General features: G+C 34.2%; 3 protein-coding genes across 3 annotated transcripts; 1 reads left to right on the top strand and 2 right to left on the bottom strand.

The window, feature by feature from the left end:
- Positions 1 to 1,895: 1,895 nt before the first annotated feature.
- LOC129889371 (V-type proton ATPase subunit c''2) lies at positions 1,896 to 6,016 on the top strand. The gene is made up of 4 exons (XM_055964643.1): positions 1,896 to 2,163; positions 2,261 to 2,338; positions 5,263 to 5,433; positions 5,516 to 6,016. Exons 1-4 carry the CDS (start codon positions 2,027 to 2,029, stop codon positions 5,685 to 5,687), a joined length of 558 nt encoding a protein of 185 aa, XP_055820618.1. The 5' UTR covers positions 1,896 to 2,026; the 3' UTR covers positions 5,688 to 6,016.
- Positions 6,017 to 9,226: 3,210 nt separating this feature from the next.
- LOC129889370 (uncharacterized) lies at positions 9,227 to 13,339 on the bottom strand. Its single transcript, XM_055964642.1, has 4 exons — positions 12,991 to 13,339; positions 10,800 to 11,104; positions 10,492 to 10,702; positions 9,227 to 10,038 (listed from the first exon to the last, which is right to left on the bottom strand). Exons 1-4 carry the CDS (start codon positions 13,300 to 13,302, stop codon positions 9,538 to 9,540), a joined length of 1,329 nt encoding a protein of 442 aa, XP_055820617.1. The 5' UTR covers positions 13,303 to 13,339; the 3' UTR covers positions 9,227 to 9,537.
- A 7,900-nt stretch (positions 13,340 to 21,239) lies between these two features.
- On the bottom strand, positions 21,240 to 22,575 carry LOC129888384 (cyclin-dependent kinase F-4-like). The gene has a single exon (XM_055963368.1). It carries the CDS (start codon positions 22,288 to 22,290, stop codon positions 21,301 to 21,303), a length of 990 nt encoding a protein of 329 aa, XP_055819343.1. The 5' UTR covers positions 22,291 to 22,575; the 3' UTR covers positions 21,240 to 21,300.
- Positions 22,576 to 22,801: the final 226 nt, after the last annotated feature.

Below are 22,801 nucleotides of genomic sequence, written 5' to 3'. Positions count from 1 at the left end.
AGAGTTTTACATGTATGTTGGAGCCAAGACTCGGGTTAGGACGATGGGAGGTGATCCAGATCATTTTTCTATTGAGATGGAACTACATCAGAGATCTGTGCTGAGTTTTTTTCTTTTTGTCTTGGTGATGGATGAGCTAACACGGTTTATTCAAGAGGAGGTTCCATGGTGTATGCTATTTGTGGACTACATAGTTTTGATTGATGAGATTTGGGACAGAGTTAATGATAGGTTGGAAGTTTGGAGACAAACGCTGGAGTCCAAAGGGTTCAGATTGAATAGGACCAAAACAGAATACTTGGAGTACAAATTTAGTGTTGCGATGGATGAAGAGGGCACGAAAGTGAGGCTTGCCACTCAACCTATTCCCAAGATAGAAAGCTTTAAATATCTTGGATCCATCATCAAGAGTAGTGGGGACGTCGATGATGATATCACACATCGCATTGGGGCAGCGTGGATGAAATGGAGGCTTGCCTCTGGAGAAATAATTACCACCTAAACTTAAAGGTAAGTTCTACAGAATCGTGGTTAGACCAATTTTGTTATATAGAGTGGAGTGCTGGCGAGTAAAGAACTCTCATGTTCAGAAGATGCATGTTGCGGAGATAAGGATGCTGAGATGGATGTGTGGGCACACTAGGAGTGATAAGATTAGAAATGAGGTTATTCGGGAAAAGGTAGGAGTGACATTTGTAGAAGACAAGATGAGAGAAGTGAAACTGGGATGGTTTGGGCATGTGCAGAGGAGAGGTATCGATGCCCCAGTTAGGAGGTGCGAGCAGTTGGAGTTGGGGGTTATGCGGAGGGGTAGAGGTAGACCGAAAAAGTATTGAAGAGAGGTGATTAGACAAGATATGGTGTTACTCCAGATCACCGAGGACATGACCTTAGATAGAAATGAGTGGAGGTCGCAAATTAGGATAGAAGGCTAGTTGTGCTAGAATGATGTCCTGCCGTATAGGTTTAGGGGAGTCGTAGGTCTAGGCGTACCTTTATAATTGTGTTGTTATTGCCTTTGAATATCACATTACTTTGATGTCGTTAATGTTCTTATCTTGTAAAATTTGCATTGCTTTTTTTTGTCATTATGCTATATATATTATTTGTTTTTCTCTCTTATTTAGGATTGTGACTTTTGAGTCGAGAGTCTTTCGAAAACAGTCTCTCTATCTCCATGAGGTAGTAGTAAAATCTGCGTACATCTTACCTTCCCAGATTTACTTGTGGGATTTCACTGAGTATGTTATTGTTGTTGTATGTAATTTAAATAGATACAACATTTATTTTAACATCAACTTTTACTTTTTAAGAAAATTCTCCTTTTTGTATATATAATTTTATTGATTGACATAAGATACACTTGAAAAACACGTACCTTAAACTAGTTTGAATAAAAGAGGTAAACAAATGATTTGTATATGTTTTTTTTCATATTATTATTATCATTATTTTTTGTTGGACTGTTTAATCATCATCATCATCATCACGATGGAGCTAATTGATTTTGCGACCATTACATTTTTCTTCTTCTAATTTTATGTTAAATTTCCAAAAAAGATTTATTTTTACATGTTTGTTATCTTCTCTTTCGATTCGTCTTTAAGTAAAGGAGACGTTTAGTTATAAATTATAAATATTTTTTATTTTATTTGAACTTATGATGTTGGATTTGAAGACGAGACGAAATTATTTTTATTTATATTTTTTATCAAAGATTATTTGAAATAATATTTATTCATCTTCAAAAGTGAAAAATATGTTATTAGTTACATATTTTTAAAATTTAAAATAGGAATTTGAGATTTTTATGATTATTTTCAAATAAAAGTGAAAAATTATTTTGAAAAAAAAAATGAAAAAATTTAATTTGTTGTGTGTGTCCTTCCTTGCTCTTCTCACGTGTTATCAACAACACAATATTGTCTTCTCTTCTATCCCCTTCTCTCTCTCTCCCAAACTGAAGAAATCTCAAGATCGACAAAGGAGAAAATTGTTAGAAACCAAAGCAAAATCAGATTTCACAATGTCAGCAGCTTCAACAATGGCGGTTGTGGGAGCATCAAGCTCGTGGTCCAGAGCTATGATACAGATCTCACCTTACACTTTCTCCGCTGTCGGAATTGCCATAGCTATTGGCGTCTCTGTTCTTGGTGCCGCTTGGTACTCATATTTTCGTGAAAATATTAAGTTTTTGATGTTCTTTTTGTTAAAGGGTACTCAAATCTGATTACAAGTTTTTGACTTTGTTATGGTACAGGGGGATTTACATTACTGGAAGTAGTCTGATTGGTGCTGCAATCAAAGCTCCTCGAATCACCTCCAAGAATCTCATTAGGTAATTTCAGAGTCTTACACTTTTCCCCATTTTGTCCCTGTGATTTTCTTTGTTATAAGATTGTCCTTGTGCATCCTGAAATGTTGCATTTGATTTACTCCCTCCGTTTCAATTTATTTGTCTGATTTTGACTTTGGCATAGAGTATAAATATTAACCTTGTGAGTTGTAAATCCTGAAATGCTGCATTCGATTTAGTAGAACTTTTTGCAGTTTTAGGCTTGTTCTTTAAGAAAATACTACCTTGATATTAATATGGATGGACACAAGAATTCATTAAGTGTGGGAAGGGATTTCAATAAGATGTGCATATAATCATATAAATAACTTTTTTTTCTAAAAAATGTAATTTACCCATATATAAACAGTAAAATTCTTTTGAAGAAGGGATTAAGTTGTATGCCTACACATGCCTGCCCCTGTTGATATATAGTTCATCCCCTCACGAGTTGGAAGAAGGGGATTTAGTTTTATTTCCCAGATGAAGAATGCCTTAATGATTGGTGCCTTAGAAGCTCGGATTGGTTCTTTTTAGGATACCAAATGCAACAGAATGAAAACTGATGCTTTCCTGGCTAAAAGGCATTTAACTGTAGTTTATATCAATAACCCGGAAGGAAGAGTCTTGGGCAATAATCAAACACCCAAAGATGCTACCTGACTACAACACAAGACCCTAAACATTTTTTATCCTATTTCCCTAGCACACTTGTGAGTTACAAAATATCATAACTACTAAGCTCTTCAGACTTAAAAAGATAAAGTTACCAAGTCAAGTTTTCACTATTTGTACTATGAAATTTGAATACAACTTCTAGTATATTAGTTGTATTCAGATTTCACAACAATCTAATTATCATTTTCCTTAGCTGGAGTATGATATAGTTTCTTCATACCTAATAACAGATGATATTCATTTTCTAATGTTCTTTACCTGCACAAGATTCATACTCTTTGCTGTCCTTTTAAATTTTTATTTTTTTATAATTGTGGTGTCCGGTCTAGTTTTCGTCCACCTCGATTAATTCCATGATCCTCCTGCCACCTGCCACCTGCCACCTCCACCAACAACAGGTACTAGATAACTCTGTCCACCAAGGCTAGGACATATGGGAAGAAATCCTTGTCTCGGCTGGAATCTCATGGTTCTCAATTCACTTCGTTGACTACTAGGCCACACCCTTGGGTGCCTATCCTTTCAAATTTTAAACATGTACACTGGTTTTAGAGCACCTTAAGGACTACTGATCTCCAGCTAACTACTTCAGTTATAGATTTTTCCATAACCCAAATTTCCTATGTGCTTGCCTAGTTATTGACCATTTTAGTCTCTCCTTTTCCTGGTTTACTAAAGTTACATTCCCCATCCTTCACTTTACTCTTTTCATAGTTGTTTCCTCTACTCTCTATCCAAAAAAAGAGAAAAGGAAAAGAACCATGTGTTCTTTTTAATTTTTTTGATTAGGTAAATAGTTTTAATAATTTGGGGAAACTCATGTACACAGGTCGTTTACCCATAAAATCCTGTGTTCTCTAGAGTAGTATAAAGATGGATTTTCTAAAAAATATAAAGAGTAAACCATCCTTTGATGCTTTGTGATAAGAGTTGTCCGATGCCCCCCCCCCCCCATGGTACTGAATTATCATGAAGATGGAATTTGAATTCCGTTAATTGAATCAGTCAATCAGTTAACCAACCTCAATCTCAAGTTAGTCGGGGTCGACTATGAGAAGTTTTTTTGCGGTCCACTCTATTAAGAATATTTTTTTTGATGAAGTAGATTCATTTAAAGGCACCAAGAAGATGCAAGCTTTACAAGGATAGATCAGTTAAGCTCACAGTCAATTTGGACCAGCTAAAAAAGGTTAACTAGACATCTGCCTCGCAAAAGATTTCTAGAAGTTGAAATTCCATCAAAACATCTTTTGTTCCTCTCTGTTCATAAGCACCAAAAGATAGCACCAGGGATCATCACCCAGATAATCTTGATGGCTTTGTCAACTCCGTGAACTCCAACTTTCAAGAGCATCACTAACAGAGAAGGGCATGATCCAGGAAAGACCAAAAAAAGAGCAAAACATATTCCAAAGGTATGAGGCAACTGGGCAGTGCAGTAGCAAGTGGTTGACACTTTCTGTGTGCTTGTGGCAGAAGTAGCATCTGTTGGCAAGCTGTAATTTCTTTTTGGAGAGATTATCCTGTGTGAGGCATGACTTGTGCAGTGCAGTCAAGCTGAAACACATCACTTTGATAGGTAATTTCGTCTTCCATATATTCTTCCATGGCCATTGTCAATCATTGAGTTCCTTGAGCATAAGCTGTGACAGCCTTCCTTGACTACAGTGACCTTTTCTTTAGTTACCCCATCAGGCTCTTGGGGTAAAATGGAGCAAGGCTGCAATTTGGCAAAAAGGGCCAATATGTCATTAAGTTCCCAGTCATGTAGGTTTCTCCTGAACCTTAGGTCCCAAATTTCGTCTAATCTGCTGGATGCTATGGTAGAATCTGGTTCAATGGCAATGATGTGCAAACTTTGGAATTCCGAACTCTATTCAGGATTATTTCACTTCAATACTAAATGATTTATCATCAACACAAATTTGGACCAAAGTTCTTGGTTATAATAGTTGATTTCCCCTTATTCTACCTGATCTACAACCCCTAGGGTCTAAACTATACATTAAGGTGGCAGCATAGTGTTCAACTGTGTTGTATCAATACTTACTGTTTTGGGATATCTGTGTCACATTGGTGTCATGGGTAGCTGTATTATATGGACATTCTCAAAATATTTACTGCTTGACTCACTGTTTAATACTTGTTCCAAAGGATTTAAACAAACTTATGGTCATTGGATACATCATACATGTGACTTGTCCTTTTCATACTAAAGCAAAACGCTAACCTATCTTTACTTCTTGTAGTGTGATTTTCTGTGAAGCCGTTGCTATCTATGGTGTTATTGTGGCGATTATTCTGCAAACTAAATTAGAGAGTGTCCCAGCATCAAAAATATATGCAGCGGAGTCCCTTCGAGCAGGATATGCAATATTTGCCTCTGGAATTATTGTGGGCTTTGCCAACCTTGTTTGCGGGTTTGTAACTTTTTTCTTATTAAAGAAACTTGTTTGCATACAGAGTTTTCTTCTGTTTCACTTGACCATCTTCCTATAACAGGCTCTGCGTAGGGATTATTGGTAGCAGCTGTGCGTTGTCAGATGCACAAAACTCCACCCTTTTTGTCAAGATTCTTGTGATTGAGATTTTTGGTAGTGCATTGGGATTGTTTGGAGTGATTGTGGGAATAATCATGTCAGCTCAAGCAACATGGCCTTCTAAAACAGCATGATCGCGTACTTCCACTTTCTTTGTTCCATCATTTGGAAGCTGTATTTGCTCTCTTGCCAATGGTTTATTGTTTTTGTAGGAGTATTATTTGAGGGGGTTCTTGGTTTTCTCATTGCATTCATATTAATGAAATCGACATAAGCTAGGCCATGTTTGACCTGCAATTATACTGTTGTATTATTACTTCACTTGAACTGAGAAACATGAATGACTTGTAGTATTTTTTTCCTGGAGAGTGCTGCTTGTACTTATTCTCAGCAAAGGAATATTTGTTTGTACGCTGAAACTTAATAAGGTCCTGCCTGAATGCAAATTTGGTTTTCAAATGTACTGTATTTGCCCTTTTACATATTTGTTATTCTTCACAATAGGCCCAAAGTCAAAGTTGGTTATTAAGCGCACAAAAGTGGAATCCCTATTCCCTCTTGACTTGATTAGTGAAGTGGGTACACACTTGTGAAATTTCAAGTTCAAATTTCAGTCGATACAAAAATTAAATAATTTCTTCTCATATGTTCTAATTATGATAGACATAGTTATTTGACATATGTTACTAGTGAGATTTAGCAAGTATTTCGTGAAATTAATTGAGGTGCATGAAAAGCTAACTTGGACACAACGACCATCAAAAAATAAAAATATCATACTTAACCGTGTAAAAGGAATGCCTCCACAAAGTCTTTTTTTTAAATTTTTTTATCAATATCTGAATTTTGATTGGCGTTCAGTGATTATTTTCTAAATTTTAAATTGGATATACAAAAGTTATATGAAAAAGTATGTTGACAGAATGACAGTTACAATTTATAAATATGCCTTTATGTTGTTTGAGAAAATTATCTTTCTTTATCCGTCTTATTAAAAGATTAACACCTATTAAATTGTACGAAAAATGAAGAAACACCTTTAGTTTAATTTATGATTGCAACACTCACTCCACATGAGGCCTCATTTGTTTGCACTGAATGAAAGGTTTTAATTTTAATTTTTCAATTCTTAGTCATTAAGTCTGTTTATTTTCAAGGTATGAATCTTAATTATTCATATGTCAGTCATTAAGTTTGTTTGTTTTCAAGGTCTAAATCTTAATTATTTTGTTTTTCTTATTTTACAACCACTTAATGGGTCTGAATGAATAAGATCTATAACAAAGTTTCAATATCATTAAGATGTCTATTTAAAATTTCTTCAAATATGGCAGTTCACCATCACTACATCTACTTTCACCCACCACACACAATCACTATCAATCACCAACCAATTATCCACAACCACCATCCTCAACTCAACCACAACTATTACCGATCACCACCACCACCTATAATCCACAACTACCATCCTCAGCCTAACCACAACTACCGTCAATTACAAAAATCAACCATCATCATCATTAGCCACCAATAACAATTATTACCACCAACCATTATTACATTCACTAATCACTATCGATAATTACCATCATTTGTCATTATTATATATCTCTAACTCCCATCATCATTCATCACTATCATTAGTTATCAGTATCACCCTATTATTAATTATCAATTGCTAACAACAATAACCACGTTAATCACTAGTACCAACCACTATTCCATAATACTACCCATAACCACCATTAAGGGGTATTCATGGTTCGGTTTGGATCGGTTGTTAGTTAAAACCAAAATCAAACCAATTTAATCGATTTTAAATTTTCTAAAACCAAACCAAATCAAAAAAAAAATAACCGTCATTTTGGTTTTTCGGTTTGAAAATAATAACTTTGTTGAAGGCATACACATCTTGATAGACACAAACACCTAGTATATAAACAATTCACAGGAAAGCTACTATGGATTCATTTAAGCAATACTAGAGTTATTATTGCACGAACAAAGTGATTTAGTTAAGCAATACTAAAGTCATTATACATCAAAGATCAAAAGATCAAATCTTTATAGCAAAAAAATAACCCCAAGCTCAACAATTGAGGAACTACCCGGGGAAGGGGCTACAAGAAAATTATATACCAAAATTTAAGTGTTGGATTTGAGAAGATGGTAAAGATAAAGATTTAAGTTAATTAAAATTTAACAAAATATTTTTATTTTATGTATGAATGTAGATAAATAATTATAATATATATATATATATATATATAATTTCTCGGTTCGGTTTGGTTATTTTTGTAGTTTTTTTTAGTAAAATCAAAACCAAACCAAAATAATATTGGTTTTCAAAATTTAAAAACAAACCTAACCAAATCAAATCAAATATCGATTTTTTTAATCGATTTGGTTCATATTATGGTTCTGTTTGGTTTTTTTAACCATAACCATGAACAACCCTAACCACCATCATCAGTGAACACCATTCCAAACTGGCACATACAATCACCATCATTAGTCATCACCACCACTAATTGTCATATAAATATTTTAAAATATTTTATTGATAATATTAGATCAATTTAGTATTTTATTTGAATTTATATTTATTATTTTTTAAATAAAGATAATTTTTATATATTTTGATGTTTAGAAAACAAATAGTCTTAACTATTTAATATTCAGATTTTAACGTAACATCTTAATATTCAGATGTATATTCAGATTCAAACCTCTAAATTTTAATACACATCTTAATATTCAGAAATTGAGATGCCTTAATTTTAATGAAAATAAATGGGCTTGAGTCTTTCTTCAACCAAACACATGGGAAATTTTCATTGCCTTAGACCTTGGAAGTTCTCTTCTTCTTGGACATTTAAGCGTAGAATTTTACTTAATCTTAAAAGTCTGCAACACAACTCATGTACAGGAGTGATTGTTTTCTTGGACCAAGTACATTGAGAGTACTTTGTTGACGAGTGACAATGAAATTTTGTTAGCAAGTGACTGTGTGAGTTTACAGTTCATGATGTCGACGGTAATAAACTGTGCTTGCTGTAACACCACACAATAGCTAAAATGAGCAAATATAGAAAATGCTCGAGGCTTAATCATGCAGCCATTGAGCCAAGTGCCAACAATGTTTAAATATGGAAGGAATATCATCGAAATAAAACAATGTTTTTCTGCTGAAGCTCTTCACAATCTTCTGGATTTGCAAGTTTTTGGATCAAAGGACGGCCGATCTGAAAATGATAAACCTTGTTTGATGAGACCTAGTCTCCTTGAATATAGAACTTGATTTGAAGGCCGAAGGGGCTATTATTCTTTCAGAAGCAGATCCAGAGTTTGAAGTTAGCAAGAGGATGACAAAACTTAAAAGGTTACTTTTCCACCACTGAACCAACAATACAGGATCAGCGCAAAAGTTAAACTGTTACATCCAATATAGACACGTTTGTACTTCTCAAACCATGAATACAGGATGAGCTGCATTTTCAACCAACACCACTGTCCCAGAAAATCCGCTCTAACGGATCAACAATCATATATCACATTTAAGAAAGGCCCATTAGTTTCTTTAATTACTCTGACCAATTCAGGAACCCAGATCTTCTCAGCTTTTTCATGCATGTTCTGAATCATATTAAGCTATGAAATATCAATATCATACATGAGGTCCTGAATTTTATATAGAAGCAGCCACGATAACACTGTGTCTACAGTGTTATTCCTTAAAACACGAGAATAAGCATTGTCAAAGATATTATTTACTGTCAAATATCAACTCTTTTTTTCACTATACTACATTCATGAGGTCGTGAATTGTAAATGGATATAACAACAGTAACTCTGGCCTGCTATAAGTTGGTGCACCAGAATACACAGTCATTTGCGAAATGGGCATATACACAAAATGCTCATCTCAATTATGCATCCAACAATGCTTTATTAACCAGACCAGTATAAAAACCAGTGATGTTACTTCAAAAACGAAGGAATATCGTAGAAATGAGGCATGTTTTTCTGCTGAAGCTCTTCACAATCTTCTGGACTTGCAGTTTTTGGATCAAAGGATGGACGGTCTGAAAGTGATAAACCTTGTTTAATGCAACCTAGTTTCCTTGAATATAGAACCTGCTTCGTAGTAACTGGCAGCCTAATAGACTGATATTCTTCAAGGGCAGAGTTCAGATTTTCCACTTGCCACTTCTCTAGGCATTTGCCTAAAACAGCTGCATCCAATATCGACATGTTTGTACTTCTCAAACCATGAGGAGTAGTAGGATGAGCAGCATCTCCAATCAACACCACTTTGTCCCAGAAAATCTGCTCCAGAGGATCACAATCATATATCACATTTAGGAAAGGCTCCTTAATTTCTTTAATTACTCCGACCAATTCAGGAACCCAAATCTTCTCAGCATCTTCATGCATGTTTTGAACCAAGTTTTCGCTAACCTTCATTGTCACAGAATTCCCCTGGATTTCATAACAAATTATTGGTTTTCAGAATTAATACTTTCAATATAAACGAACAATAATCAAGATGCTGATCTAGAAAAATAAGCATTAGCAAATAGCCACACAAATATTATGGCATAACTTAACAATAACTTAACTTCTCATGTATTCTGAATTTGGAAACAATAACTTAACTTCTCATTTTACCTTTAATGTCAAGCTTTTATAGCACCACAAATTATTGGCATGTATACGACACAAGTTTCAAAAGTCAATCCTTTCTTTATTTAACACATGTCCAGTCAAACTATGCCACATAAAATGAAATGAAAGGAGTAATTGACTCTTTTACATTGGTCTTCAGCTTATCACAACCCACAATTCTCCTCTGTTATCAGGGTTAATGTGAACGCTCATTCATGATTGACATTACTTTAACAACCATGTCACTGAATTTGACAAGCTTATTACCTTGAGGTTTGGTTCGGGCTGATTATTGTACCATATCCAATTGAACCTATGGTTCAGTAACTCATAAAATACGCTATGAGTTCCAGAGCTCAGGTCAAAGTACAGGCATTTCCCAAGATCTGGATACAATTTCTTAAGGTTGATAATGGCTTCTGAGTGTTTCATATTGGAAAAATCAAGAACCCCTCTCCACGCACAGTAGCCTGAATATCTACCAGAAAATAGGAGTCACTAAAAACACCAAAACTGTTGCCTTTCCTCGATTAAAAGCAGGGAAAGAAGAACATTAATTGACTTTATCTACTAACCTCAGTTTAAGGTCAGGAAGGAAACTTTGTCTGATTGAAGACAGACAACCATCAGCAGCAATAAGCAAATCAGCAACAATGTTGATCGTAATACCCGTTTCAAGAACTTTAATTTCGACTTTCACTTTTGATTGGTCATCGTACATGGAAAAGGAGAGGAACAAATAACCCCATAGAACAATATCTAGTGGTAGTGCACCGTACAAAAGGCTATGGAGATCAGCCCAATAAGCTGCTCTGAAATTAAAATGTTCATCCCTTGCCAATGTCCGGCTCACTTTTGTTTCTCCATCAGTTGCCTGGTTCTGTAGTTGACCATAATTTCAGTAACGAGGATAGATGAAGATCCAAATTGAGGAATACTAATTTTGCAACTAACTAGCTACTGAAAACTAAATTAGACATATCATTATCAGGGAAGATCCACGTGCGCCCAAGAAGTGTGGATGTGCAATTGGTAAGCTAAAGTTATCACCACTTCTTGTGCCCGATGCTTTCCGTACTGTCTACTACTGTCGTCTCCAACTGAACCCGCTAGTGCAAAATTCTGGTCCGCCATTGATCAGTAGGAGTATCTTCCATGGCCTCCCAGTGAAGGAAGAATTATCATCATTTCATGTGAATCTTAAATCAAGTGCCAAATGTAGATAGACATGAAACATGCCGACTCCTTATTTTAATGTTATCTGTTAACTATAAATTTACGCATATTGACCGTGAGCAAGAGGGCATCAGGATAGGACTCTTTTAACTCATAGTATGAAATGTAAATGTGGTACCTCATGTTTGCTACAGTTGAACTCATTGTCATACCTTGTGATCATATTCCGAATCTCTGGACTTATAAAACAGAAAGAGTTCCTACAAGTATTAACACTTTAGCTGATCTCTAAGAGATTCTCTACTGGTTTCTGTTGTAGTTCAGTTTAGTAGTGAGACTATACTGTGATGCCCATAAGATTACAGAATCAAACATTTAGAAAACTATAGTGATTGACCAAAAAGGCATTTTTGTTGCAAGTGTTGGGTATGCAAGGTATAGGCCAATGACTAACAGCTTGAAGATTAGCATACACCAAAGCATACTCCTTAATGATTAATTTAGGAGTCATTTCGTGTGAGGAATAAGGTATGATAATCCCGGAATAAAATGTAGGATTATTTTATCCTACGTTTGGTTGGAGGTATTAGGTAGTCCTGAGATTATTTATCCCACCATTTATACCATAGTAATGGGATAATTTATCCCATATGCATAGTGGGATAACTTATCCGGGGATAACTTGTTTCCAACCAAACGACCCCTTAAAGTTCATAAGACATTATTCATCACTTGTTGAAAGAGTACCATAGTACAACTCCAGTATTTTCCATTCCATTCAATAAAGACAAGTAAATAGAGGGGTACACATGATTCTTTCATGGACTGAGTAGTTAATTTACTTCTTAAAGTATAGCCCCCCTCTACCCTTTGCTAGACAGATCACAAAAGGGAGGGCTGAGTGATTGAGGCATAGGAATAACAACATGGAAATCCTAAGTTCATATCCCAGTACAATACTAAGTGTAATATCATTTTGCTCTAACTTGATAGGAAGATTATCCAACACCTATGCTTTGTACCCTGTAGGTGTAGCAGGCTGCCTGATGGATTTGTCGAGGTGATAGCTGGTAATGACACTACCATTGCACATATATAGTTAAAAAAAAGGGCAGCCAGACCAGACTATCTCCGAGAAAATAGGGTCCCGGTATACTAAGTTCCTGCTAGCTTGCGCAAGTATGGGAAGGGTCGGACCACAAAGGTGTATTGTACACAAACTTACCCTACATTTCTGATTTCTGTAAGAGGCTATTTCCACAGTGTAAACCGGTGACTTACAAAAAAATCAATCACTGTAAATACACTCCTCCTCCTTACCTCTCAAATATTCTGCCTTTTGAGTTTTTTCCCTCACAATTTACCCCCCAAATATCAATGTCATCATCATAGGTGTTTGCACACACATATATCAATAGTTACTAGTCATAGAAATCGTATTGGTTGCTGTCTGAACGTTCACCTTATTAGTGTGTCTTTGATTCTCCACCTCGTAATCTCCTCCCCGTTTCCCCTTCCCCTACCCCTAAGATCTCAATTTGAAGTAAGAAACCAACATAGCTGGGGGAAAGTAGCTACTCTCTAACTTACTTGATCGATGACAAGAGGCAAGGTGGTTTGTTGAAGGAGTTGGGGTTGTGGAATCCAAGATTCAATAATTTTCTGAGAGAAAAGGTCAAGTCCAAGGCCAGCACCAGTGGGGCTACCACTTGGAGGTTGTGGAGTTTTCTCAATAACTACAACATCCCAACCAGCTGCGATGAGAGCATGTGCACAGCATATACCTGCTATGCTGCCTCCAACAATTACTGCCTTTGCTTTTCCCATTTCTTCCTTTCTATTCTTTGCAAAGCCCTGCTCTGGATGTGTTGTTTTGTCATTTGAGATGGATAAGTGAAGCATGTGCACGTGTGAGAGTTGGGGAGTGTCAATCGTTTTTTAAAATAGAAAAAAAGATAAAGTAACCATTTGTTATCGACCAAGTAAATTGACTGTTTTATTTTCTTTTTAAGTGGGTAAATTATTCACTAATATTTCCCTCCACTTTTATATTTGACTATAAATATAGCCTTACTCTTCAATGTAAAAACACACAAAAGAAGAAAATTTTTACTACTCTCTCTATATTAATACTTTCTTTATATTCTCTTGCTCTTCTTCCTTTATAAAATTGTCAAGTTAGTTAATTTATAATAATTTATCAGAAAATTAACTTCTATATCAGGTATATCTACTAAAGAAATTTATTTTTTAAGTTGTCTTTGTTACTTTCAAATTAATTTTTATCATGTCAAACTTGTCAAAATTGAAATTTGTGGCACTTATATTTCTGGCAAAAATTATTTGTCATGGGTACTTGATGCTGAAATCCACTTTACCGCTAAGGGTCTTGGTGATGCTATAATTGAAGGAAATACAACATCAAGTCAGGATAAAGCAAAAACTATGATTTTTCTTCGTCATCATCTAGATGAAAGCCTGAAAATGGAATACTTGACAATGAAAGATCCACTTGAATTGTTTTTCAATAAATAAGCCCCGCGGGCCCCTCTCTGATAAGGAAGGAAACGAAATAATCTCAATTTTACGACAAATCCGGTCCGATGCGCAACAAAGCCAGCATTGCTTTCGTGGGATCAACTGCTCGTTTTCGATATAGATCTGGATAATAAAAAACTGTGTCTTTTTTTTTTGAATCGAGCGAGATGATATGCTGAAACGGGTGCGATCGCTTTGGGAACGTCACGGGGGAGGAAGATAGAAAGGTAACCTATGACACCGGGGAATTACGCTTTTTCTCCCGCCTCAGCTTCGCGGATGGAAGGAGGGCGAGAGCATTACAGTTTCAAGATTTTAAAACTGTAATTGAGTATAATTCTGTTGTATTTAGAATAACTTCCCAATTAAAATTATGTGGGGAAACTATAAATGATGAGGACATGTTAGAAAAGACACTAACTACTTTTCATGCCTGTAATGTAATATTACAGCAGCAATATCGTGAAAAGGGTTTTAAAAAATACTCTAAATTGATCTCATGCCTTCTGATGGCTGAGTAACATAATGCCCTTTTAATGAAAAATCATGAAGCTCGTTCTACTGGAACTACTCCGTTATCGGAGGCAAATATGATAAAAACACATGGCCAATCTAAAAGAAGACAAAATAAAAATCATGACCACAATAATGTGCGTGGACGGGTGACAATGACAGAAGACGATATAATAATCGTCGTGATGGTGGTCAACATAAAAGGGAGAACAATATCAGTTCTCAAAATGGCCCTTCAAAAAGTAACTGTCATCGTTGTGGCATGAAAGGCCACTGGAAAAATGAATGTCGAACGCCTGAGCATTTTGTAAGACTTTATCAAAATTCTTTTAAAAGAAAGGCAAATAGAGGTGGTGCCTCTTCTTCTAATGCTCGGATAGAGTCACACTTGGCGTTCGAAAATAATGTTGAGGCAAGGCCTTTGCATAATGATAATATTGAAGCAAATCTGACTTTGAGGAATGATGGTTTTAATGACCTCAATGATATTACTCATTTGGAGGTTGAATTTTTTTTAAGGATCTTAATTGATGTTTAATTTCATGTTTTTCAATATGTTGTCATTTTTATGTAGTTTGAATTATCGTGTTTTTACGTTTATGTATTTGAAAAAAAAAAATCAGGGCCACATTTTTATGATAATTGTATGTTCTTTATTACATTATGATATTTTACAATGTTGTAATTAATTATTGTTGGTGTGCTATTATTTAATCTTAATATCATATTGTTACTAAAAAATAATATTCGTTTTATTTAATAGCATTATACTAATTATTTATTCTTGTTAATGTTTTAGACATTAATATTATATAATGATTGTATTATTTTTGCCAATAAACAAATTATCTATACATGATGAATAATATTATATTAATATTTTATAATTTTATTTATTTTATATTTATTTTTAATACTTATGTATAATATTTATTTAAGGTTAATAAGTATATCTTGCCATAAATATTTTGAATTCTAAGTTCATTAAACTAATTCACTAGTAAATTATTAATATAAAATTATGTTTATTATTAACGTGTCACACCTCACTTTGTTAATTCTTATTCTAATAATTTGATACGTTAGGTTCATATTATCAATCATTTTTCTGTGTTACAAATTCATTACAATATAATTTCATAAACTAAATTATTGTAACATTCATCATAATTGAATCATATAATTTTTTAAATTCTAAATTACCATAATTTAACTTTTAAGAAAAAAAGGGGATTTATGTTTTTCTAGCAATATTGTTACTTATTTTATTTCTTATAATGCATTTTTATTTATGAAGATAAATAAATTTCTCAATCTTCAATTGGATTCAAGATGAATAATGAAGATATATGCCTTTTGGATAGTGCCACAATTCATACGATATTAAAAGAAAAGAAATATTCTGTCATTTGATTATGAAAAAGGCCTATGTCAATACAATATCTGGTAGTACAAAATTGATTGAAGGCTTTGGAAAAGCAGCCTTATTACTACCTGGAGGAACGATATTGGTAATTGATAATGCATTGTATTGTAGTAAGTCTCAAAGAAACTTGTTAAATTTTAAGGTTATTCGCAAAATGACTATCATATTGAGACTACAAATGAAGGAAAGGTTGAATACCTTTATATTACTATAATAAATATGGAGAAGAAAATTATGCACGAAAAATTATCTGCACTTTCTTTTGGGTTGTACCATACAAATATTGGCACTGTTGAATCACATGCCATTGTAAACAAAAGATTTACTGATTCTAATGATTTTATCATTTGGCATGACCGGTTATAATATGATGCGCAGAATTATTGAAAATTCACATGGACACACTTTGAAGAATTAGAAAATTCTTCAATCTAAGGAATTCTCTTGTGTTGCTTGTTCCCAAAGAAAACTGATTATCAAACCATCAGCAACTAAGGTTGGAATTGAATCCCCTGCGTTTCTGAAACGTATACATGGTGATATATGTGAGTCAATTCACCCTTCATGTAGACCATTTAAATATTATATGGTCTTGATATATGCATCTACAAGATGGTCACATGCATGCTTATTATCAACTCACAACATGACAATTGCGAGATTGTTAGCTCAAATTATAAGGTTAAGAGCACAATTTTCAGATTATGCAATAAAGACAATTCATTTTAATAGTGCTGGTGAATTTACATCTCAATCATTTAATGATTATTGTATGTCGGTTAAAATGAAAGTTGAGCATCCGGTTGCTCATGTTCATACTCAAAATGGTCTAGCAGAATCATTGATTAAACGCCTCCAATTGATAGCTAGACCATTGCTAATGAGGACAAAACCTCTTATTTCAGTATGGGGGCATGCTATTTTGCATACAGAAGCACTTGTACGTATAAGACCAACAAATTATCATGAATTTTTTCCATTACAGTTGGCGTTTGGAAGGGAGCCAAATATATCCCATCTTAGAATATTTGGGTGTGCGGTATATGTCCCAATTGCTCCACCGCACCTCACAAAAATAGGTCCCCAAAGAAGGTTGGGAATATATGTTGGGTATGAATGTCCTTCTATTATAAAATATTTAGAACCTATGACTGGAGATTTATTTACGGCAAGATTCGCTGATTGTCATTTTGATGAATCAGTATACCCAATATTAGGGGGAGAACATAAGCAGTTGAAAAATGAGATAGATTGGAATTCATTGTCACTATCTCATTTAGATCCTCGAACAAATCAATATGATCAAGAAGTTCAAAAGATAATTTATTTGCAGAATATTGCAAATCAACTGTCGGATGCATTTACTAACCTTCCACGAGTTACTAAATCGCATATCCCAGCTGCTAATGCTCAAGTTCGAGTTGATGTCCCAGTAGGACAACTTATTCAGGCAAATGAGTCTAGGCCACGCTTAAAACGTGAAAGACTAATTGGTTCCAAAGACAAAAATCCTCGAAAAAAGGAAAGGAATAAATGATCAAGATAATTATAATTTGGAGGAAAGTGCTCAAGAAGAGCCCAAAGACACAACAAATGGTGATACCACCAAGGAGGTCCAAGTACCTGAAAATAATGAGAATGAAAAAATCTCAATAAGTTATGTCTCGACAGAAAAATGGTGGAACCGAAATGATATTGTGGTCGATAATATTTTTGCTTATAATGTTGCCATTGAAATAATGCAACAAGGTAAGGATCTTGAACCAAAATTTGTCGATGAATGCAGACAGAGAAATGATTGGCCAAGATGGAAGGATGCAATTCAAGCAGAGTTAACTTCACTTGAAAATGTAAAGTTTTCGGATCAATAATCCGAACACCTAAAGGTGTCAAGCCAGTAGGGTACAAATGGATTTTTGTGCGTAAATGAAATAAAAAGAGTGAAGTCGTAAGATATAAAGCACGACTTATAGCCCAAGGTTTTTCGCAAAGACCTGACATTGACTATATGGAAACATATTCCCCTGTGGTGGATGCAATTACCTTCAGGTATCTAATGAATTTGGCAGTTCATGAAAAGCTTGAAATGGACTTAATGGACGTGGTCACTGCCTATTTATATGATTCATTGGACCACGACATTTTTATAAAAATCCCCGAAGGGTTCAAAGTGCCTGAAGCATACAAGGATTCTCGAGACAATTGCTCAATAAAACTTCAAAAATCCTTGTACGGGTTGAAACAATTAGGGCGAATGTGGTACAACCGTCTTAGCGAATATTTGCTAAAAGAATGATATAAAAATGATCCAATTTGCACTTGTGTCTTTATGAGAAGGTCTGGATCTGAATTTGTCATAATAGCAGTATATGTTGATGATTTGAATATTATTGAAACTCCGGAAGAACTTTCAAAGGCAGTAAAATGTCTGAAAAAGGAGTTTGAAATGAAAGACCTTGGAAAGACAAAATTTTGTCTTGGTCTACAAATTGAACATTTTACAAATAGGATATTTGTCCATCAATCAACATATACTGAAAATATTTTAAAGAGGTTTTATATGGATAAAACACATCCATTGAGTACCCCAATGGTTGTGAGATTTCTTGATATTAATAAAGATCCATTTCGACCTCACAAAAATAGTGAAGAGCTTGTTGGGGCTGAAATACCATACCTTAGTGCAATTGGTGCATTAATGTATCTTGCCAACAATTCTAGACCAGATATAGCTTTCCCAGTAAACTTGTTAGCAAGATTTAGTTCTTCCCCAACATGAAGACACTGGAATGAAATTAAGCATATATTCAGATACCTTCGAGGTACCATTGATATGGGTTTGTTTTACTCAAATGATTCCACGTCACAATTGATCGGTTATGGAGATGCGGAATATTTATCTAATCTCCATAAAGGTCGATCGCAGACATGCTATTTATTTACATGTGGTGGTACAACTATATCATGGCGTTCAACAAAGAAAACTATGATTGCCACTTCCTCAAATCATGTAGAGATAATAGCCAGTCATGAAGCAAGTCGAGAAAGTGTTTGGTTAAGATTAATAACTCAACACATTCAAGAAACATGTGGCCTTTCTTTGACAAAAAATGCTCCAACAATATTGTATGAAGACAATGCTGCATGTATAGATCAACTGAAGGGAGGATACATCAAAGGAGATAGAATAAAACATATTTCACCAAAATTCGTTTTCACTCATGATCTTCAAAAGAAGGGTGAAATAGATGTCCAACAAATTCGTTCAAGTGACAATTTAGCAAATATGTTTACCAAGGCATTGCCAACTTCAACCTTTGAGAAAATGAGATACAAAATTGGAATGCGTCGTCTTCGAGATGTTAAGTGATGTTTTCATCAGGGGGAGCAAAATACGCATTGTACTCTTTTTTTCTTAGCCAAGATTTTATCCCATCGGGTTTTCCTAGTAAGGTTTTTAATGAGGCAGCACTCAAGGCGTATTACAAGATGTGTGTACTCTTTTTTTCTTCACTAGACTTTTTCCCATTGGATTTTTTCTAGTAAGGTTTTAACGAGGCACAACATCTATGGATGTTCAGAATAACAATGTATATTAATTTTTTGTAAATTTTTAATGAGACACATTTCACGTGGACATCCAAGGGGGAGTGTTATCAATCAAGTAAATTGGTTGTCCACTTCACAATAGTGGATAGTCCATTTACTTTTTAAGTGAGTAAATTGCCCACTAATATTTTCCTCCACTTGTATATATGGCTATAAATATAGCCTTACTCTTCAATGTAAAAACACACAAAAGAAGAAATTTCTACTACTCTCTCTATATTAATACTTTCTTTATATTCTCTTGCTCTTCTTCCTTTATAAAATTGTCAAGTTAGTTAGTTTATAATATCATTCAAATTGTCTCATTTTTGTAATTTTAAAATAATATTATTGCCTTATTTTTCTATTAGCCCCATTTTTTTAAAACAAAATAATGTCACATACCAATTATTCTTTTTCTCTCTTTTACTTTTTGATTTCCCCCTATCCACCCCCGTTCCAACCCCTCCTCCAATTTTCTTTCTTTCTTCTTCTTTCACCTCCCACCTCTTATCCCTACACCCCACGTTCAAGCCCTCCTCCATTTTTTTCTTCTTCAATCAACTTCCTTTCTTTTTAATGATATATTAATTAAGAAGGTCATATTTATTAATATTATAAATTAAAAAAAAAAGTGAAGTAGATCATAAAAGTGGAGGTAAAATTTAAAGCATTTATTGCCGAAAAATGTTTTTTTCGCCAGATAAAATGGTGACTAGTAATGATCATCTCCCTCTTTATTTTTTTCTTTGACGTTTTATTATCTTTATCGAAAAAATTAAACACCAACGTCAAAATTTATTATCAATGTAGTGCAAAAAATATCTCTTGTAGCCGAAAAATATTTTTTCACCGGATAAAATGGTGATCAATAGTAACCATCTCCCTCTTTATTTTTTCTTGTCATTTTTATTACCTTTTCATCATTCCTATTAAATAAAATCAAACACGACGACGAAAATCGCTATCAACGTGTTGAAGAAGATCGGAAAATCAAAGAATTCAATAGAAAATAAAAATTAAAAAAGGAAAGAAAAATAAAAATTAAAAAGTAATGAAATGATTGGTTCCGTAAAGAAAAAAAGTTGTTCACGCGCGGACAACTTAAGTTGTGTCTTTATGTCTTTTCTCTTTTTAAAAAAATCAGTCTAACAAACGAATCCAATCATATCGAATTAATTTTTAAATTTCTTTAAATAAAATCAATGATTTTTATATAAATTTATAATTGAATCGAATAATTATGTAGGTCTCTTATTTTATAAAAAGTAATTAAAAAAAATCAAATTATATGGAATAATATATGTATAAAATATATTTTAATTATTAAATTTAAAAATAATGAAAATATTAAAATTTTGATCCCAGAATAATGAAAGCGACTGCAAGTAAAGTTCATAGTATATGCTTCTTTCTAATTATGAAGACTGGGTCATTAAAAGTGAGTTAGAAGAAGGGATTTGCCTAAGAGACGATGACAAGTAATACAATTATCAAGCAGTGGCCTGCTCATTCACGTTTGTCCTCTTCTGCTTCATATATCATGTTTTTATTCAGAATTAAAGATAGATTTATGAGTTTAAGTTTTGTGTCCAGTTAGTGTGTATAAATCTTTTCACACTATTAGATAATTTGAAGGTAAATTCAATAACTTTCTTAAGTAAATTTTTTTACCAATGAAATTGTAACAGAAGAGTAATTAAAATTAAGAAAAAATGAATTCTATTTGTATTCCAACCAAAAATAGTTCCTAATTAAACTGGGAACCAAAAAAAAGGATCTGCGTCCCATTATGCATTAGTAACAAGCAATGAAACTTAGAGATAGGTTTTGCCTTAATTTCTCTGGATAGAAGTTGCTATTAGGCTTTGAGTCCATCTGCTGGGTTTTTGCTCTGAGGAACCCTTCATTCCAGCAGATGGAGTAACAACAATCATAGAGCGTAATGATGGAGGTACATAAAAGCAACTCCGAAAGAAACGGTGCTGAAGAACTTGGACGGCTGTTGGCCTCTTGCAAGGATCCCACGAACAAAGTGAAGTGATCAGATTAATTGCATCCTCGCTAGCAGATGGGAGTAATATAGACAGATTTACACCAGGGATCTGTGGAAACTGGTAGTTGATAGCAGCAGCTAGTTGGTGCCCATGAGCCCATTCACTCTTTGATGGACTACCTATAACACTGCATATTTTGTAAATCTCATCTGCTTCACTTGAACCAGGGAATAGAGGACGAAGAGTTAATAACTCAGCCATTATTGCACCCATTGCCCACATATCAACAGCGGGACCATATATTGGTGATTGTAGAAGAACTTCAGGGGCACGATACCAACGTGTTGAGACATATTCCGTATATGGGGGCTGAGAATTGATCTCCCGAACAAGACCGAAATCAGCAATTTTTATTGTATGATCTTTTGAAACCAACAAGTTCTCTGGCTTAAGATCGCGATGAAAATATCCACGTTGATGGATGTATGCAAGACCTTGAAATATTTGGAAGCACCAATTTCTCACCTCTGATTCTAAGAATAGTGTAGGCCTATCCTTGATAAAGTCATATAAGTTGCACTCCATGTATTCGAACACAAAGTATAATATGTCATTCTCTTTAATCACTTCATTAAGCTTAACGATATTTGGATGGCTCATATTCCTCAACGACTTGACTTCTCTCAAGTTGATGCATTCTTCCCATGAATAATACATCTTCCTCAATATCTTAATTGCAACCACTTCACCAGTCTCTTTATTCAAAGCTCGCCATACACTCCCATATGTACCATTACCAACTTCCTTAATAATTGTGTACCTTTCCATTTTTCTGTTTATTGGAGATGTAGAGATCACAATAAAAACAACTTAAGAGTTGTTCCTCTTGATCACTAGTCGACTGGAAAAGAGAATTACTACTAAATAGGAAGTAGTAGCCTGGCTGATTCCATCTGAGCAGAGGTACAATTGCTCCATGTCTTAAAATAAGTAATATTAATACCCTGGAATTGAACTCTACCAAATCCTCTGGGTGAAACGGCATAACCTAGGGAAGCCATGGAAGAGAAAAAAACAGAATCCGGAGCTTAACTCTACCAAACCCTAGAAAACTGATCGATTCAAATTTATTTGTTCTTTGTGCTTGAATCTCACATATATTTATAATACTAAGAAATCAAACCTATTTCAATATGGACTACGACAAACATATTCTATAAATACAAAAAAAACAAATCTTAAGTAAATTAGAATTTTCTACTCTTTGTTACTTAATAACTCAAAAACAAATTGAATCTCACTCCAAAAAAAATATATGTGACAAGACATTCTATTAATA

The sequence above is a fragment of the Solanum dulcamara genome, chromosome 5 (assembly GCF_947179165.1).
Source record: "Solanum dulcamara chromosome 5, daSolDulc1.2, whole genome shotgun sequence".
Lineage (NCBI taxonomy): Eukaryota > Viridiplantae > Streptophyta > Magnoliopsida > Solanales > Solanaceae > Solanum > Solanum dulcamara.
This window is presented reverse-complemented; position numbering and strand designations above follow the sequence as displayed.

Coding starts and splice junctions, on each gene's coding strand:
- LOC129889371 (XM_055964643.1), top strand. CDS start 2,027: ATGTCAGCAGCTTCAACAATGGCGGTTGTGGGAGCATCAAGCTCGTGG. Junction 2,164..2,260: donor TCTGTTCTTGGTGCCGCTTG/GTACTCATATTT, acceptor GTTATGGTACAG/GGGGATTTACATTACTGGAA. Junction 5,434..5,515: donor TTTGCCAACCTTGTTTGCGG/GTTTGTAACTTT, acceptor TTCCTATAACAG/GCTCTGCGTAGGGATTATTG.
- LOC129889370 (XM_055964642.1), bottom strand. CDS start 13,302: ATGCTTCACTTATCCATCTCAAATGACAAAACAACACATCCAGAGCAG. Junction 11,105..12,990: donor TGCCTCTTGTCATCGATCAA/GTAAGTTAGAGA, acceptor GGTCAACTACAG/AACCAGGCAACTGATGGAGA. Junction 10,703..10,799: donor CTTCCTGACCTTAAACTGAG/GTTAGTAGATAA, acceptor ATTTTCTGGTAG/ATATTCAGGCTACTGTGCGT.
- LOC129888384 (XM_055963368.1), bottom strand. CDS start 22,290: ATGGAAAGGTACACAATTATTAAGGAAGTTGGTAATGGTACATATGGG.